At 43.4% G+C, this 19355-nt stretch overlaps 1 protein-coding gene and 1 pseudogene across 1 annotated transcript; both read right to left on the bottom strand.

The window, feature by feature from the left end:
• The window catches only part of LOC133714460 (heat shock cognate 70 kDa protein-like), a 76626-nt pseudogene extending 69951 nt beyond the window's left edge, over positions 1 to 6675 (bottom strand).
• On the bottom strand, positions 2081 to 6271 carry LOC133716868 (uncharacterized). Its single transcript, XM_062143515.1, has 3 exons — positions 6055 to 6271; positions 4459 to 5815; positions 2081 to 2312 (listed from the first exon to the last, which is right to left on the bottom strand). The coding sequence occupies exons 1-3, from the start codon at positions 6269 to 6271 to the stop codon at positions 2081 to 2083; spliced, it is 1806 nt and encodes a 601-aa protein (XP_061999499.1).
• Positions 6676 to 19355: the final 12680 nt, after the last annotated feature.

The following is a 19355-nucleotide window of genomic DNA, read 5'->3' as shown; positions in this document are numbered from 1 at the left end:
TCAAGAAGAGTGGGTGTCCAGAGTAATTTTGCAAAAGACTTGGCGGTGTACGTGTTCTCGTTGATCCTTTTGGGTGGCGTGTTCTCAGCTAAGAGGATAAATGGAGTGGGAACTCACCAATCTTGACTGAGTGGCAAAAGCGAATTGTGCAGGCGGTTCGTCAAGATTTGTTGGCACTGGCGTTGTTCGGCAGTTGATGGTTGACCGGTGGCCAAACTTGCAAGGATTGATCAAAGCTTGACGGAATGCATTGATTGCAAGGGCTGATCAAAGCTTGACGGGCCGCAAGGGTTGCAATTTGTAAGGGTTGTTCGAAACTTGACGAACCTTGCTTGGCGGAGGCTTGCTTGGTGGACGCCCTTTGTATTTGTCGATGCAAGTTTGACGCTAGGCTTTCGGCGTTTTTCAGAGGCTTTGACCACCACGGAGACTGAATCCTGAAGCCTGAATCCAAAATTGACGTGACAATGATAACTATTGGGTGTCCAAAGGAGCTGCGATGACGAGGGTTCGTCATGATGCTTGACACTGGGCTTGACGGCCTCGTTCTGATGATAGAGTGCAGAGAGAGCTTATGTCGATGAAGCTGTGAGGCGTTACTGCCGCTTGAAGGACTGCGTCGAGATAATTGGCGCTGGCGGGCCAACAAGTGAGAGTAGTTTAACGCTAGGGAGGATAGCCAAGTTGTCCTCATGGGTGCCCAAAGTACATTTCTGGGTGTCAAGATTTTTTTTTTTTTTTTTTTGGGGCTACCGCCATGTACCTTTTGTGTATGTGTTACCGCCAAGTATGTATAAAGCACCGTCAAGTACTTGTGTGCGCGTTACAGCCAAGTGTGGTATGTAATGAAGGAAATCACTCACCGGGAGCGGAGTGATGACAAAAAAGATGATGCCTAGTGAGCAACTTTGAGTAAGAAAGAAAATAAAACATTCTTTGAGTTCGTTAAGCTGACTTAACGCATGGTAATTGACGAAGCCATTGTATCGGCTTCCCACAGACGGCGCCAATGTTAATGTTAGAAACCGAAGGCTCTAATTAACGTTATTGAGAAAGAGATAGAAGAGAGAGAATTGAAAGAGAGACACATGATGTATAGTGGTTCATCTCCCGCCTTAGCGGGAACCTACGTCCACTTTAATATTGCACTATATGTATTTGGGCCTTGCGGCCCAACATGATTACAAGATGTTGTAATGGAGTGGATGTTTAAGTGGGAGGAGTGGTCCCTTTTGTAAGAAAGGGAGCCACTCTCCTTTACATTTTCTTCAATGTGGGACAAAGAGTCCTATACTTCTAGTCTTCAAAGCATGTTGTGCATGCAAGTTGGCAAGGCCGGAAAGGTGGCTTCCCGGCGAGGTATTGGTCGCTTCAGACTACCGTGGCGTAGTTTGGACATCGGGCTACGGGATGCATGTCGCGGTTGGGTCCACCATGGCTTGTGGGTCCCCCAAAGAGGGTGTTACATATGCTTGGTGACATAGCAAATCCTCCATAATAGTGGAGATATGTACATTCCTCCTATACTTGTTGAGGGGGAGAGTTTGTCTTAATTCAATATGTTTTGTATAGCCAAAGGGGGAGATTGTAGGTACAAGTTTTGACGAACTTGGTGTATTGGCATTCCCATACAAAACGTTGAAGTATCTTACAGGCTGATCCAAGAGAATCTCAGGTAAATGCATCCATGCATACATGGTCAGTCTTGTGTGTTAATTAGTGGTCGGTCTAGGAAAGTATCTTTGGGGTTTAATATTTTTTATATGAAGATATTTTTCTATTTGCCAAATCGTGTTATTGAAATCCTAAGTGATTTAGGATTTGGTGTCTTTAATTAGTTATCCTTAATCAAAAAGATTTTGTTTCCTAATAGGATTATAATTAGGGTAGAATCTTGGTTGATTGGAACACACGTTGGTTCTGAAGATATTATTGACGTCCATATGGGCATGGCGGAGCGAGAATTTTGAATTTACTGGGGCACAAAAAGATTAACCACTATAATATATAACTGGACATGTTCATCTTCTCCAACACCCACCATGCATTCAAATATGAAATTTAAAGCAAATCTATAGAATCATTTAGTGTCTCTCGCAGCAAAGATATTAACTTTTCCCTTGATCTCTATCCAACTACAGCCCGGATTCTTTTTCAAACCTCGCCGATCAATCCTCTCCCCCAACTTCTTCACCTCTTCCCACTTTTCTGCCTCTGCATAATATTTGCTAGAAGTAGACCCAGTGTTTTCTGGCTCTAGCTCAAAGACATGCTCTGCAACTTTCTCTGCTAGTTTCACATCATGGTGAATCCTACAACGGTACAAGTGTAACCACAGAGCAAGGAACCCCAGATTGTGGCATCTGGCTCAATTGGCATCATGTTAATAAATTTATATAGCCTTGGTTAGATTCCCAGTGCGAGCAAGAAGATCTACCATGCAAGCATAATGCTCCAACATGGGCTCGATTAATTTTGTAATCATTTCTCATAATATCAAAGAATCTCCATCCTTCCTGAACTAATCCAGAATGACTGCAAGTATAAAGTATGGAGATGAAGCATGGTGGGTGTTGGAGAAGTCTGAAGCTAATCATGTATGATATCTACAAATATTTTTTGTTCGTTTAGTTAACTGGGGCACGGGACCCAGTTGGTCCCATAGTGGCTCCGCGCCTGCATATGGGTGAACCATTGACACAAGAATTATTTGAGTAGTCTTGCTTGTTTGCTTAAGATTGAGTGATCATAAGAATCAAAACACTTGATCCATGTTTAAGTGTTCTTGGTCATTTGTTCATATGCATGAATTCTCTTGAGATCAGTAGAGAAGCTGTGAAGAAAGAAGAGCGATAGTTAGAGATCGTTCAAGTGAAGAAGAAGTTCAAGTCAATCTTCTCAGTAGTTTTGTCTAGTGATTGTACTTGAGTTTGTAAAGAACATATCATTCATTATAAGTAAATTGTTTATTTTGGGTTCTCAAGAGTAAGAGCCCCGCAGTGTTTTTAATCTCATATTTGAGGTTTTCACTGTGTAACCAAAAATCCTGTGTTCTGTTTGATTTTCTGGTTTTTGCCCAGTAAAGATTGAAACGTGCCTATCAATCCCCGATTTCCAGAAAATACGTTTTGTTCTTGTATTTTCAATCTCCCTAAAGCTCTACCTTTCCTCTTGCATTGCGCATTAAATATGAGCTTTACACCATACTCCAGAAAATCAGTAGATTTTAATATCTGAAGTAGAGTTAATACGAAGAAAAATGCCATAAAACGACGGGACGAAATCACCAGTCCCCAATTTAGCTGTCCCATTCTGTCCAGTCCACTGTTATTCCAACACGTGTGAATCACTGTTAACCCATATAACTCTGTTAAATCTTTTACTTTTATTATTTTTCATTAACGATTATAATCATTTTCTTTCAACAATATAATCGATTAGTTGCGAAGTAGAGAAAAAACCCAGATAAATCAATCATCTGGAGGATGGAACTCTGCAAACCGATCCTTTTACTATCAATTGGATAATATTCTTCTTGTATAATGACTATAATCTTATCATCTTCTCTTCTCTGCAAACCAAGCTTTCCCCTTCTCCCAACAAAACTCTGCATCTTGGTCCAAATAAATTAAGCTTCCAACAGATACCTTACCCAACTGAAATCGAAGTGCCCAGAAATTGAGCAACTCAAAGAAAATTGAGAGACCAATTGGCTCTTTCACTCGGTCCAAATCCATTATATAGGCATGAAATTCAGATTACCCATCAGCTATATCCCACCTCTCACTCTAATCACCACCTGTTCTGACTTCCTATCCCTTCATTGCTATGCTAAATCATAGCCTCATTTGGAAGCCGAGTTCTTTCAGACTAAAACTGAGATTACCCATCACCTACAACCCACTTCTCACTCTAATCGCAAACTCAAACCCATTAAATTGCTTACCTTCATTGTAACCTGGGATTTGGATTATCTTGAAGCTTTTGATCTAGGTAGGAAGAATGGTAAGCATAGTTTTACAGAAGAATAGAAAGGGTGGTTTGAAGCAAATGGAATGCTGAACCAAAAATTGAAAAAGAAAAGAAAAGTAAAGAAGCAAATGGAATGGCTGGATTCATTTTTAAGTATTATTTGTTTTTTAATGAATTAACAGAGTTAGATGTGTTAACAGTGATTCACACGTGTCAGAATAACAGTGGACGGGACAGAATGGGACAGCTAAATTGGGGACCGGTGATTTCGTCCCATAAAACGACCTCAAGAGGACAATACCCTTGAATAAACATAACTGGAGTTGATGAAAGAGACTCATGGCCAAGCCAACGAAGGAGCATCCATCAGCAGGATTACTCCAAAAAAAAAAAAATATATATATATATATATATATATATATGTTCTCGAACACACTAGCTGATTATGCTACTTGACTCTTCAGCAAACCATACAAGATTTCTTACATCACAGTCTCAATTCCATCATAAGTTCTTCTCTCACTGTTGAATTTGATCCCTTTCTTTTGTCCGGTCGACAGGTCCTCGGCAGAGACACTCAAGATACCATTTGCATCAATATCAAAGAAAACATCAAATTTAGCTTCACCCGCAGGAGCAGGAGGAACGTCCTCAATTTCAAATGCACCTAAAAAGTTATTCTGTAAGGTCGTTTTACTCTCACCTTCATAAATGGTAAACGGAACAACAACTACATTGTCATACGCAGTACGAAAACTCTTCTTCTTCATAACTGGTACTTTGGTGTTTCTTGGAATCACAACAGACATGACATGATTTCTTGTCGCCACCCCAAGTGATAGAGGGGTGACATCCAAGAGTGTGAAGTCTTGAAGCTTGCCATGCAAGTTCCCACCTGTCAAGACTGCAGCTTGAACAGCTGCACCATATGCTATTGCCTCATCAGGATTTATGCTCTTGCACAGCTCCTTCCCCTTGAACACATTCTGTAGCAGTTGTTGCACCTTGGGAATTCTAGAAGAGCCACCAGCAAGAACGACATCATGCACACTACCTACGTCCATTTTGGCATCCTCCAAACACTTCTCCACAGGCTCCATACACTTATTGAAGAAATCAATGTTGAGTTGTTCAAATTTGGCACGAGTAAAAGTCACACAGAAATCAATACCTTGATGCAAACACTCAATTTCAATGTCAGTTGTAGTTGCAAATGAAAGTCTCCTCTTTGCCTTTTCACATGCATTTCTTAACCTCCTAATAGTTCTGATGTTTCCACCGACATCCAACTTGTGCTTCCTCTTAAATTCCTCAACACAGTAATTCACCATTTTGGTATCGAAGTCCTCACCTCCAAGATGAGTATCTCCAGCAGTGGCTTTCACTTCAAAGACGCCATCACCTATTGTAAGTAGTGACACATCCAAAGTACCCCCACCCAAATCAAATATGAGTACATTTCTCTTGCTATACCAACCAGCCTTCTTGTCAAGGCCATAAGCAATGGCTGCCGCAGTTGGTTCATTGATGATACGCATCACATTTAGGCCTGCAGAAATACCAGCTTTTTTGGTAGCCTCGCGCTGTGAATTATTGAAGAAAGCAGGGACCGTTATCACTGCATTCTTCACAGTTGATCCAAGATAGGCTTCAGCAATCTCCCGCATTTTTGCAAGAACCATGGATGAGATCTCTTCAGCAGCACACTGTTTCTCTTTGCCTTCGTGCGTAACCAAAATCATAGGCTTATCATCAGGACCTTCAACCACCTTGAATGGCCAGAGCTTCTTGTCACTTTGAACGGACGTATCACTGAATTTCCTGCCAATTAACCGCTTTGCATCTGCAAATTGATTGAAATCAATTTTCTTTTGAAAGATGCAGCATTTGTTGCAATTCAGATGACATTCTTTAAAATTGTAACAGGATGTTCTTGGCAACTATAAAGTTCATTTCTTTCAAGCCTTGAGCCACTCAGGGGAAGGATATATATCAAAAAAAAGATAACACTTTCAACTCCTTTAAAAGCAATAGTGAACTATGTGAAAACTAGAAAGGGGATAGAAGAAGAAGAAGCCTTACCGAAGATGGAGTTGTCGGGGTTTCTCACGACCTGATTAAACGCTGCTTCTCCTACCAGAAGCTCAGTATTAGTGAAGGCAACACATGATGGCGTGGTCCTGTTGCCCTGATCGTTCACTATGATATCTACATTATTGTTATCATGCTTCCAAACTCCCACACATGAGTACTTTGTGCCTAGATCAATTCCGATTGCGTGACCTTCTATTCCAGCCATTCTCACCTAAAAACTCAAAACTAAAATAAACGCAGTTACGATCAGAAGTCAAAGAGTCAATGCGGCCATATATGCTTTCCTATGACCTAAATAATTATGCAGGGAAGTCTAAACAACTTATTTTCTGGTTAAACGTCCATCAATGCTTTAAATCAAACCCAAAAAGAAAAAACACACAAGTTACCTCGAATCACCGGTAACAAATACAAACCCAGACCAGTTCTAGGGGTTTTGGCAAAATTTGAGGATGAAAGCAGAAAATACAAAATCACATATGAAAATACATATATAGATACCAACCAATCGCGTATGGAGGTGGTCAGAGGTGGCGGCTACTGTGGAGATTAAGCGTCGGTGAGTTTGTACACAGCTTTTTGGTTTTTGATTTTCTTTCTTTCTCTGGACAGAGTTAAAGGATGGAAAGTTTCTCAAAGTTAAAGATAAAGAGATGCTGATGGCGATTAGCTTTCCCTTACTAACGAAGCAATGTTGTTTTTGGTAGTCAACTAATTACTTATGGCGCTAAAACTTCCCGCCCATGAAAAAAAAATTGACGCCCGTCGAATTCGAGGCCCAAAAGTTCTTCAAAAACGTTCTCATCCCACTAGGAGACATATTAAGGTATGTCACCTATAATTTCGTCTCAAATTGGGTATTTTCTTGTAAAACTCTTGGCCGTGAAACCAAAGGCGTAGCTACACACGGACTCTGTTGGGTTACAGCCCACCTAGATTTTGAAAAAACATAAATTTGTAGCTTAATTATGGTTTAACAGATTAAATATTAAATATTAGCCCACCTCAAATTTCAAAACTCAACCCATATGTAATTTCTTTTCTTGTTTTAGTCATACACTAGTCTACAATCACATGCTCTGCATGTGTACAAATTTTTTTTTTTTTTTTTTTTTAAAAGGTGGGTAGTTATTGCAGAGAGAAATTTTATTCACACATTGCAAAATACTAGATACACATCTCCTACTTAATACATCACCTATTAAATTTTTATTTTGACATTTTATTAGAAACACAACCCCAAACTTCCTAAACTATCCTCATTCATAATACACCGTACACATCTTTTTATATATATATATATATATATATATATATACACCATCTTAATTTGAAGAGAAACAAAACCCTTAATCTTTGGAATTAAGATCACTATATCCAATTTCATCTTTACCTCCATTGACCTAAAGTTGCCCAGCTATTCTCTCTGCTCTCGAATTCTTTTTGAAGTAAAACTCCTAGTTTGTCAAATCGATTGGCAAAGCTATTTTCCAATACAAATGTCAGCTTATTAGTCCTTCCTAGAATCATTGTATGCATTTCAAATAAGATGCCAACAGGCAAAGACGTGCTGGAACCTTCAAAACTGTGAATATAACAATTATAGAGTAGAGATTAAATTATAAAGACGTGATACGATATCGTCATACACCCTATAAAACCGATATATGGAGAAATCATATATGGATAACCGAGGACCTCGTTTATCAAACAAGTGTCAATACTATCAAACAACAATTGAAATTCAAAACCTAAATTTTGTAGCTAAAGTTCAGTCAAAGATGGAGAAGTCATACGTCAATTGAGGGTTGAGAAACACCAATATCATAATCCATTACACTGTTGCCGATTTTCTTTGGAACTATGGATGTTCATCAATCGGTCTCGTTAACCGGTTCTGATTGGTTTTAAGTGTGCATCTTCATTCATGTCATTCATGTACGTGATAATGAAACTCTAAAGCGGGATGATATATTCCAACTATGTTTCTTTATTTTTAATATAAATGTCTCTTTTGGTAATTTAATATACTCATAAATTCTTATGTCGGGTGTATAAAAAAATGGATGTGTATTCAGTATTTTGCAATGTGTGAATAAAATTTCTCTATTGCAGAAGAAGTAGATTCACTTGTAGTTATTGCAGAAAGAAAATAGTGGGAGAGAAAAGTGGGGGTTTTGGAATCATTTCTTTTTAATTTTCTTAATAAAAATCTATTTTATAATTGTCTTATTTATCCTTCTGATTTAATTTGTTCTCAAATTTTTTTAATATTTCAGGGTTAAATCTGTCAAAATTTTCAATTTTGTCTAACAAAGTCTCTTCTCTTAATAATAGTATAGATATGTTATTTATTTGCTTGAAGTATTGGATTTTATTTTATTTTGTATTATGCTTTAAGAGGCATAGTAGCATAAAAAATTAGTGTTTTTTTTTTTGGTAAATTAGGTCTAAAAAAGAGCCCACTGAGAATTATAATACATATTCAATAATTAAAGTTTTTGGTCTATTCAAGGGTGGGGGGTACAATTTGAGTAGGTGTGTTCTTCTGTCTTAAACTTTTGTTATCGAATTTCTATCACACGTTATAATGTTGATTTTTTGGGTCATTTAGCTATTTGATTATTTAATATGTATTTAATATATAATGCAGTCTAATTTAAGAAAATAATAAAACATATTACTTGTAAAACTTAAGAAAAAAAATAATCTGAAAGCATTAGTAAACTTTTAAGAAAAAAAAAATATTTTTTTTAGCCCACTCTATTTTAAAATCCTAGCTCCGCCATTGCGTGAAACACCTCTTAATTAAGGTACCTTAACAAAAAAAAAAAAAACAAAGAAAGGAAAATACAAGTAGCACCAATTGGGAGAAAAACAGAGAAAAATAAGTGGAATTAAGGTTTGAATAAGAGAAGAGAAAGAAGGTAGGTTAGAAATAAGAGAAATTAGCCAGAGAAACTAGGATGCATGAAGAGACAATAATAAAGATTTATGGGATTAGGTTAGAAAAAGGACGAGATAAAGAGAAGACACGAAGAGACAAATAATAGAGATTTTGGGGGACAACATTTTTTCATTCAAACAACTCGGCTTTAGTTAGTCTAGAGCTCGGCTCAGATTGGTGTCGTCCAATAATCAGCCATAATTGACACCGAATCAATAGAACCCAGTTCGGTTCGTTTAGTCAGTTCTTGGGTCAACTTCAATGTTCAAAAAAAAATTATCTGCAACTTTGAAGAGAATGGTTGAGAGTTTTCAATTTCGTTAGAAGAAGTAATATGATGTATGCAACACTATTGTTATATATAGTATAACCTTGTGACAATTTTACACACTTAGAGCATCTCCAACAACTTCTTTATAATTTCTTTATTATAGGGAAGTAAAAATTAAAATCTCCAAAAAAATTTATACTCCAATTCCAACAAATTCTTTATTTTGCAGATTCCATAATTCTTTCCTAAATCATTCTCTAAAATTTTACAGATTGCTGTACATATAAGAAATTTTGTTTTCTCTCTCATCAAAATGCTTGCGAGTTGGGCAAGTCAAAGATTTAATGCAACAATTTATGCTTTCCTATGACCTAATTATGCAGGGAAGTTCAAACAACTTATTTCTGTTTTAAGGTCCATCAACGCTTTGAACCAAACCCGAAAAGAAAACACACACAAGTTATCTCGAATCACCAGTAACAAATACAAACCCAGACCCGTTCTTGGGGTTTTGGCAAAATTTGAGGATGAAAGCAGAAAATACAAAATCACATATGAGAGTACATAGATACCAACCAATCTAGTATGGAGGTGGTCAGAGGTGGTGGTGACTGTGGAGATTAAGCGTTGGCGAGTTTGTACACAACTTTTTGATTTTTGATCTTTTTCATTTTATTTCTCTAGATAGAGTTAAGGATGGAAAGTTTCGCAGAGTTAAAGAGAGTGGACAGAGTTAAAGGATGAAAAGTTTCTCAAAGTTTCATGGGAGGAAAGTTTCTCATAGTTAAAACTTAAAAGAGAGTGAACAGCAAAAGAGGTGCTTGTGGCGATTAGCTTTTCCTTACTAACGAAGCAATGTCGTTTTTGGTAGTCAACTGATTACTTATGGCGCCAAAACTTCCCGCCCATGAATTTTTTTTTTTTCGCAAATTACCAAAATCTACGAAACCTTCCATGCGCAGAGCCTAAGGCGCCTATTTCCCATGCGATAGGCCGGAAGGTCCAAGCGGACAATTAGAGCAAAATGAGAATTGATGAAAATATCCTAACTAGCTAATATCTAAGATGAAGGTTTACATACCAGAGAGTGAGTCGACGTGAGATAGAGATAGAGGCCAAGATCTAGATCCAGATCGAAATAAAGGGAGAGATTGAAATCTAGATAAATCACGACCAACGAACTTAAAATTCGTTAGTCAAACTTGGAGTTTGGTCTGAAATTTCAATTGGTGGAAGTATGTGGTTTTATATTTCAATTTCTCAGTTCCATTTGTATCAAATTCTCCATGGAATGTACTGCATGTAAATACTTTTTGAATTTTTGTACTTGTATTATTCAATTTGAAATTTTGAAGATCTTAATTCCCTTCATCGATTAGACCTTAATAGCTATTACTACTATAGCTGATTAGAAGTGAATGTATTTAAAATCCTTTAAATCATATTCGGAGGTAGAAGCAGCAGTGGCTACATGCTTTTGATTTGATTCTTTCGTTTGTTTTCACACTTTCATTAGAGTTGATTTATAAAATCTGTAAATAAGATAATACCAAGAAAATGTTTCTTGCTCTCTATTAGTAAATATAGATGTTATAGATATTTTAGCGAATTTCCTAACATGATTTGCCGAGGCTTTATTCTAATAATGTTGATTACTAATAAATATGAAATTTGCTACTGACTGTCATTAACATTTTATAGCATATTTGTTATGGATTGTGAGCCTTTATGTTATTGACTTTGAATAGTATTATTTGCTACTAGCCATCAATATCATCACTTGTTATTTGACTGACCATAAGTTGCATATTTGTTATGATTATCAGTGTAGGGGCTCCGTACGCCCGGTTACTTATGCTTGATGACTTCATGATTTGAACTCCCCAACCAAGAAGCTACTCTTACTCGGGGACTTCGGGGACTTGTACATACCTCCAATAATATGGAGTATTTACTACGTCACCAAGCATAAGTAACACCCACTTTGGGACATCCACAAGACATGGCAAGGCCCAACCGAGACATACATCGTGTAGCCCTATGTTCAGGCTACGCGGCGGTATCCGGAAGTCGCAAATCCGCCACCGGGAAGCCACCTTCCCGCCCTTGCCAAGATGCCTCCATAACATAGCTTTCTACATGCTTCTAAGCTTTCTATACTAGAACTATGTGGAAACTTGTCCCACATCGAAGAACAAGTAGAAGAAGGGCATTCCTTCATCTATAAAAGGAATGCCTCCTCCCACAACTCAACACCTTCCATTACATACTTTGTAATCTTGTTAGGCCGCAAGGCTCGACACGCTAGTATAGCTTTCAAGTGGACGTAGTCTCCCGCTCATGCGGAGGCGAACCACTATACATCTTGTGTCAATCTCTCTCTCTCTCTCTCTATCTCTTTATTTATAGCTAACTAGAGATCCCACGGATCACTAACGTTAACATTGGCGCCGTCTGTGGAAAGCCAACAATTGGCTTCGTCACCTTCCATGAGCTAAGTCTGCTTAGCGGAACTTGAAGAAATTCCTTCCTTCTTTGAGTTTATGTTTGAATTAATGTTTCTTGGCGGCAACTAGAGCAGAGTGTGCAGAAATTTGCACCTTGCAGGCTGGTCAACACGTGGTCAACGCCCAGCGGAGTTAGTCAACGCCCATGGAGTGGTCAAAACTTGCAGAAACACCAACATTGGGGGCGGTCAAAGCTTGGTCAACGCCGAGCGTGGATGGTCAACGCCCAACTCCAAAAAGTCAATGCTGACATCTCCAACAACAAAAAAAAAAAAAAAAAAAAAAATTTTTTGGGTGCCAAATCTCTCTGGACACCCAGAGATCTACTATGGCCACTCTGCCTTCCTTTTTGCAGACCTTCTTCTTCGTTGCATCTGGCGCCCATGATCTTCCTCAGCTCCGCCGGACTGGTGAGCGATCCCTGCTGCAAAGTTGCACCTCCAAGTGCACACCAGGCTACCACCGGCAAACTTCCTCCGCTAGGCTTCTTCGGCGGCACTTCCTCCGCCCAACTCCTCTTCTCCGGTATGCTCGAAGCGCTGGTGTCACCAGTCAACTTCTTCACTTGGCACCAACTCCGCCCAACTTCGAAGTTCCGGCGAACTTCCCCCGCCGGCGAAAACCTCCGCTGGACAATTGTTCCACCGATACCCAGCGCCTCCAATGTGCAGCAGTTCCGTCGAAGCTCCACCAGCGGGCAGTTTCTTCCGCTCCGCCAACCAGCATCCCCGCTGGGACACCTCCGCCGGACAGCGTCGCTACGCAAACCTCCGCCACCACTAGCCAGCGGCTCTGCTCCGCCCACCAGTGGCGCTCCCCAAAACCATCAGCGGCTAAACCTCCGCTAGGCTCCGCCAGCGCCCGCCCACCAGCCTCCCAGCTCTAGGCAAGCAGCAGCCCTCCCCGCGCTCGGCAGCAGCATGCCCAGACTCCGCCGAACTCGGAGTCTCCGCCGAGCTCCGCTGACCATCCTCAATTCACCGCCAACCTTCTGCCAGCGGTACCACCACTCAGCGGCACTTGTTCCGCTCGTATCTATCAGCGGACGAGCCAGACTTCGGTCAGCTCCTGCTCTTCCGTCGGCGTCAGCGAGGTGCTCCACTCAGCGAGGTACTAATATTCCGCCGGACTGAGATCCTCCGCCGGACTGCAACACCGAGTTTTACTCTGCTGACCCACCATCTCCGGCAAGGCTCCGCTGAACCCCAAACCTCCGCTGAACCTTGCCTTCGCTGGGCTTCACACCTCCGCTGAACCCGTTTGCAGGCACCGAACGTTCAAGCATCAGCGCCATCTGGGCTGGGTGCGAGGAACCTGGGCAAGCTAAGTTTCCCTCCTATTCAAGCACCACGTGCTTCTGCTTTGCGCATAAATTGGGAGCTTGTGCATGCATACACCAGCACCACGTCCTCCTATTCAATTTATAATCTCTTCCCTCCTATTCAGGCACCACCTGCCTGCATACACTCCACACATATATATCTCTTTAATGCATGGGCCACTTGTGCCATTTCCATCAATTGTGAACACATGCACCTACTTCTATATATATATCTTGTGGGTCGGAACATATTTCACACATGTATATAGGCGGCTACATGCATATCTATCAAAATAATTATCTCACCTAGTGCATTTCCATAAAAATTATACCACCATGGATCTTTTCCATCGGTGCACGTAATGGGTTTTGTTCCACTTTGCTTATACATATATGCATGATATTTGTCATCAAGCACTACATTTGCTTATACACTTTGCTTATCATTCCATCAAAGTACATATGCAAATTTTTGGTGTTGATTTTTACAAATCTACATATTAATCATCTATTTTGTTGCAAGGAAATTCAACTATTTCTATGGAGCATTCAACTGCAACTACGAGTTGACGGACATTATCGGAGTACTTTCTCCGCCACAATGCAATGGAGCGTCACGATTGGCCGACTCCAATTCGCTCCAAATCGGCATAAGATAAGTAACTACATCTTATCTCTTACGCTCCTGCAATTTGAGCGACCGCCGATGCCATGTCTATACATGCTTGCTCTATGTGTTTGTCATTTTTTCATGCAAATACATACTGTACACATCCACGGTCTACGACCAAAACCGCCAAGCGGTCAGGCAACGCCTCATAATAGCCATTGATCCGGCAGCAAGGGACTAGTTAACACAGCCTACGGCAGCCATTGATCCGGCAGTTAACCCCGACGCTTGGGTACCAAAGATTGGGATCGCTTCCCAACACCCTCTGCTCCGTGCAGCTCCCCCTCAACAAACATGGCTGGGGAGTCGGGGACTCTCTAGCGGGGCCTTGCAGGGGCCCACCCCATTGAGCTTCCGCTCACGAGCTTCCCGCTCATGCCTTCCCGGCACCCCATTGAGCTTCCGCTCACGAGCTTCCCGCTCATGCCTTCCCGGCGCCCCATTGAGCTTCCGCTCACGAGCTTCCCGCTCATGCCTTCCCGGCGCCCCATTGAGCTTCCGCTCACGAGCTTCCCGCTCATGCCTTCCCGGCACCCCATTGAGCTTCCGCTCACGAGCTTCCCGCTCATGCCTTCCCGGCAACCCATTGAGCTTCCGCTCGTCCCCCTTGAGCTTCCCGCTCACGCCTTCCCGGCATTCCCAATCTTCCACACGTTAATGGAACATGGAATTCTTCTACCATTTGTCGCTCCCGACAAATTGAATTCTTTTCGCGTTCCATTAATACGAGCGACAACCACTCCAACACAAGCGTTCATGTACTCATCATTTACACGTTACAAACGCTTACCTTCGCAGCGCTCATACAACTTACATTTATCATATGCAATCCATATGCTCACACGGCCATACGCGCTCTCGAGTTTGTACGTCATAATCGATCGTACTCGGCACCATTCGTGTGTATACATCAACATGTATCACGCACCTCATACGTTTATATATGCCAACGCATATCAAATGCAACTCACATTTTTAGCCCAATGCAAACGAGCATTCTACGTATGCCTGCTTTTTGTTTTTTGTGCAGGTTAAACGAGTCCCTTCTTGCTTACGGAGTTCGGGGACTTGTAGGGGCTCCGTACGCCCGGTTACTTATGCTTGATGACTTCATGATTTGAACTCCCCAACCAAGAAGCTACTCTTACTCGGGGACTTCGGGGACTTGTACATACCTCCAATAATATGGAGTATTTACTACGTCACCAAGCATAAGTAACACCCACTTTGGGACATCCACAAGACATGGCAAGGCCCAACCGAGACATACATCGTGTAGCCCTATGTTCAGGCTACGCGGCGGTATCCGGAAGTCGCAAATCCGCCACCGGGAAGCCACCTTCCCGCCCTTGCCAAGATGCCTCCATAACATAGCTTTCTACATGCTTCTAAGCTTTCTATACTAGAACTATGTGGAAACTTGTCCCACATCGAAGAACAAGTAGAAGAAGGGCATTCCTTCATCTATAAAAGGAATGCCTCCTCCCACAACTCAACACCTTCCATTACATACTTTGTAATCTTGTTAGGCCGCAAGGCTCGACACGCTAGTATAGCTTTCAAGTGGACGTAGTCTCCCGCTCATGCGGAGGCGAACCACTATACATCTTGTGTCAATCTCTCTCTCTCTCTCTCTATCTCTTTATTTATAGCTAACTAGAGATCCCACGGATCACTAACGTTAACAATCAGCAACAATTGCACAAATCTTATCTTGTTAAAAAAATAAATACAACACACAACTATTGTTTTGCTTGTTTTGAGAAAGCAATTAGTGTATTGACTCTTAAATACGCAATATCATTATTTGTCACTGAACGTCAGTACCATTATTTACTATTGAACCTCAGTATGATTATTATTGAACCTCAGTAGCATTTCCACTAAACATTAGTAGTATTATTTTCTATTGAATCTCAGTAGTATTTGTTTCAGTTGTCTCGAGAGGGACTCGGTCCAGCTGAACACGTGATGTATCGGTCTGCTACTACCACTATCGGTCTCACTTATCTGCAAAACGGACAAAGGTCAGAGGGAAGACCGGGTGTGCCGGCCTTCAACGCTCCGATGTCTAAGTCAGTATCGAGTAAGATAATGATAATGGAAAGTGATAGTAAACAGTTACCTCTTTAGATTGTTGGAGATGACCTTAATGTAGCATGTTTGTGGGAGCTTGGTTCCGTTTCTTTCGGTGTGGGATGGTCGGTATCCCGATATCGCCCCGAGGGGTATCGGAACCCTCGGCTGGGAGCTTATCTTGCTGGTGTATTGGCGATACGAATCTTGTGCTTCCGATACTTGTGCTTAGGAGGTATGTGCATACCAACAAGTCCCCCAAGTCCCCGGTTAAGAGTTCTCTTGGGTGGGGAGTTTGTCGCTCGTAAAAGTATCGGAAGTTTAAGGCGAGTTTATGCCACGTGGCTTCCGTATAGCCATTACCCCCAGTCCTCCAAGTCCCCACTTAAGAGGAGTCTTGGCTGGGGTGAGTAGGTTGTGTTGGCATTCGGCGTTGTGTCGCTGTCGCGAATCGGTGGTGGGATCGCATGCGTCTTTTGGCGCATAGGCTATGCCCCTGTGACATGTGTGGTGATCTTATTTGCTGTCGTGTGCGGGAAAACCGGTGTACGGGAGTCCGGGACGTGTAATAATGGAGTAGTGGTGAGGAGCCGAGGCGACGGCGCATGACCTCTGTAACGTTCAGGGATGTTGGACACGTGGTGAGATCTGGGGTTGTCGTCCTTGCACGTCCAACGGTCCCGGTGTGCTTGAGGTCCTATATAAGGACAGAGGAGAGATGTGGAGATGGTTACTGTTCTGGCGTTCGTGTTGGAGCTTGAGATAAGAACTGGGTGAAATTGGGGCCGGTGTTGTGTGGAGAGCTCTGAGCAGGTCGTGAGGCGGTCGTCGTTGTTTTTGTGTTTCAATCGGATGAGTGAACAGGTACGCCATCTCTTGACTTTTCTGGGTTCATCTGGGGGCGTTGGTGTGCGTGGGTCCTACTAGCTAGGGGGTCATACTTGGGGAGTGAGGTTTACTGGCTTAATCTGGATTGCGTTAGGTCCGGCAAGATTTTGGAGGGGTTGAATTTCGGGTCGAGTCGAGCCTTTTGTGGTTGCTCTGGGTAGGTTTTGAAGGTTTGAAATTTTGCGGGGGAGTCTTGAGGAAGGCGATATAAAGACGACTGACCAATTATTTGTATCGCTCGAGCATGGCGCGGGAGAATCGCAGTCGCGGTAGGCGAGAAGGTTCTTCTCGCGGAGGGGAAGGAGCCTCTCGTGGTGGTGTCCGTGCTTCTTATGGTGGAAGAGAGGGCACCTCTCGCAGTCGTAGTGAAGATGTTCCCCGCGGGGGCACCGCGGGTGGTTCCCAAGGAGGTGGCGAGGGCACTTCCCGAGGAGGTGGTGGGGGAGTTCCTCGTGGGGGTATCGCGGGGAGTTCCCGAGGAGGCGGCAAGGGTTCGTCTCGTGGAGTTCTGAGTAGGCTTGGGCAACCTGTGGCGCCTGATGTTCCTGACGTGGAGGATGTCGAAGTATTGGAGATTCCATGTTCGCCACGAGGGCGGTTGCTACTCGGCGATATGCCCATTGATCAACCTGGTCAGAGTATGACGGAGGAGCAGATTGCCGAGATGAGGGCTACCTGGGCGATTCCAGATAACATCTTGTTGCGTCCTTTGAGGGAAGGTGAAACTTTTAGCCACCCCGAGTTGGGGTGGGCATGCTTTTATGAATATCAACTCAGGTGTGGGTTGACGTTCCAGATACCAGAGGAGTTGCAGTATCTACTGTCCTGCTTGAATATATCGGTAGGGCAGCTGTCGCCTAATGTGCTGAGGCAAATAATGGGAGTGTTGCTGCTATGGAAGCTTAGCAGGCTGTTATGTCCCAGTATCGGCGAGTTTAATTCCATCTTTAAGATGCAGTACTCGACTAAAGACGACGATAGTGGATGTGTAAATTTTAGGGCGCGTGGCCGCGCTATCATTGAGGACTTGCCGTCAAACATCTATGTGCGCTGGCTGGGGAGGCCTTGCCTGGTAGGAGGCCGGTGGCAGAATCCGAGTATGGGGCATCGGGCCCCGACCAGTTTCCAACCTATCTGTGAGTATCGTGATTGTAGTTTTGGTGGGTTTTTTTGCCTCTGGTGTATACTAATAGCGTGTTTTTGCATCGTAGTGAGGCAGGAGGTTAATTTAACCACGCTGGAGCGGAAGCGTGTGGCGAGGGTGATGGGTGCGTTTCCCAAGGGGACGAGGGGGTTCTATCGCCTGTGTAGGCTCCCGATATACGAGAGATTTGAGTTGGGGAGGTTTCTGGGCGAGGGGTTCTCTTTTTGTTTGGTGTGTTGCTGTATGCCGTGTGGTATCTGTGCTGACGTTGTATATTGTTGTGCAGCAGATATGCCGAACGAGGCCCCTAGCAAAAGTGACGCCCCGTACGCTGATGTCGACCCCGATACCATCATTCAAGGGTTGTTGCGAGACTTGGAGACGGCGAGGCGAGTGGATGTTGACCTGCCGGATTAGGTACGGGTGACCGATCATCGGGTGAATATGTCGCTGCCCGATGAGATGTATCTGAGGTTTCCCGATGCTGTGTTGGAGTATCTTAATTAGCGGGCCGAGGAAGAAGCCGGTGCCGAGGGGCTTGAGGTTCGCGGCGTTCTGGAGCCAGCTCAAGATGTCCGGGCGCCGCCCGTGCAGGCTGGTGAGGCAGGCAAGCATCAGTCCCCCGAGACTCGGGAAGTGATGAGGCAGTCCCCCCAGGTCTCGGTAGGAGGTGAGGATCTTGGTGAGGTGGCCCGGGCTTCGGAGCCCACGGTGGAGGTGGAGATCTCCGTCGAGGAGTTGCTGGAGGAGGCTGAGCGGCATCAGAGCGATACGAGTGCTCGTGCTCGCTTGGTACAGGATGCGGTTCTAGAACAGCTATAAACCATTTATGGTGATGAGATAGGCGATCCCGTCTCGCTGGAGGTCATCACCGTGGACAGTGGGGAGGCGGAAGTGACCAGCCAGGCCGTTGGCGAGACGGGTCTGACGGTAGAGGTTCCCAAGGTGCATCCTGAGTCCGGAGAGGGTGTTGGCGGGGTTGCCCCAGTTACCGAGACGGGGACCCATGATGGCGAGGGGGATGGAATCCGAGTGTCGGACACTTGTGTCCGTACATATGGGGTCGGGTCGAGGAAAAGGACAGCCTTGTAGCTTCGTCTCGGGAGTCCCCCGATTGGTGTCGCTATCGACACCCGTGGTAGCAAGAGGTCGCAGGTTGACAATGTATCGGGCTCGAGATCTACGAGTGGGGGCTCGCGGGGTTCTCGGGATGAGGTTGCTGGGGGTCTCGCGCGCACACTTGGCGAGATTGGCATTACTGATGGCGCCATCTTTCATATGGTAGCTGACATGCGGAATTGTCATCGCGATCGCAGCCGAGTGAATGCAGAAGACTCGCGATTGGGATATCGGGAGGCTCAGGAGAGGTTAATGAGGGTACTTATCGTTATCCGTTTGCTTTGTCCTTATCGCTTTCATGTATGTTGACAATGGTGTGTGATGCAGGCCGTGAACTTGAATTACC

The sequence above is a fragment of the Rosa rugosa genome, chromosome 6, assembly GCF_958449725.1.
Source record: "Rosa rugosa chromosome 6, drRosRugo1.1, whole genome shotgun sequence".
NCBI lineage: Eukaryota > Viridiplantae > Streptophyta > Magnoliopsida > Rosales > Rosaceae > Rosa > Rosa rugosa.
The sequence above is the reverse complement of the archived record's forward strand: the minus strand, read 5'-3'. Positions and strand labels throughout refer to the sequence as shown.

What these genes read in the sequence shown, in the direction of transcription:
- LOC133716868 (XM_062143515.1), bottom strand. Translation starts at nt 6,271, where the DNA reads ATGGCTGGAATAGAAGGTCACGCAATCGGAATTGATCTAGGCACAAAG. An exon ending in CCCCGACAACTCCATCTTCG is followed by an intron (nt 5,816 to 6,054) that starts GTAAGGCTTCTT and finishes ATCAATTTGCAG; the next exon opens with ATGCAAAGCGGTTAATTGGC. An exon ending in GATGGAATTGAGACTGTGAT is followed by an intron (nt 2,313 to 4,458) that starts GTAAGAAATCTT and finishes GTACCGTTGTAG; the next exon opens with GATTCACCATGATGTGAAAC.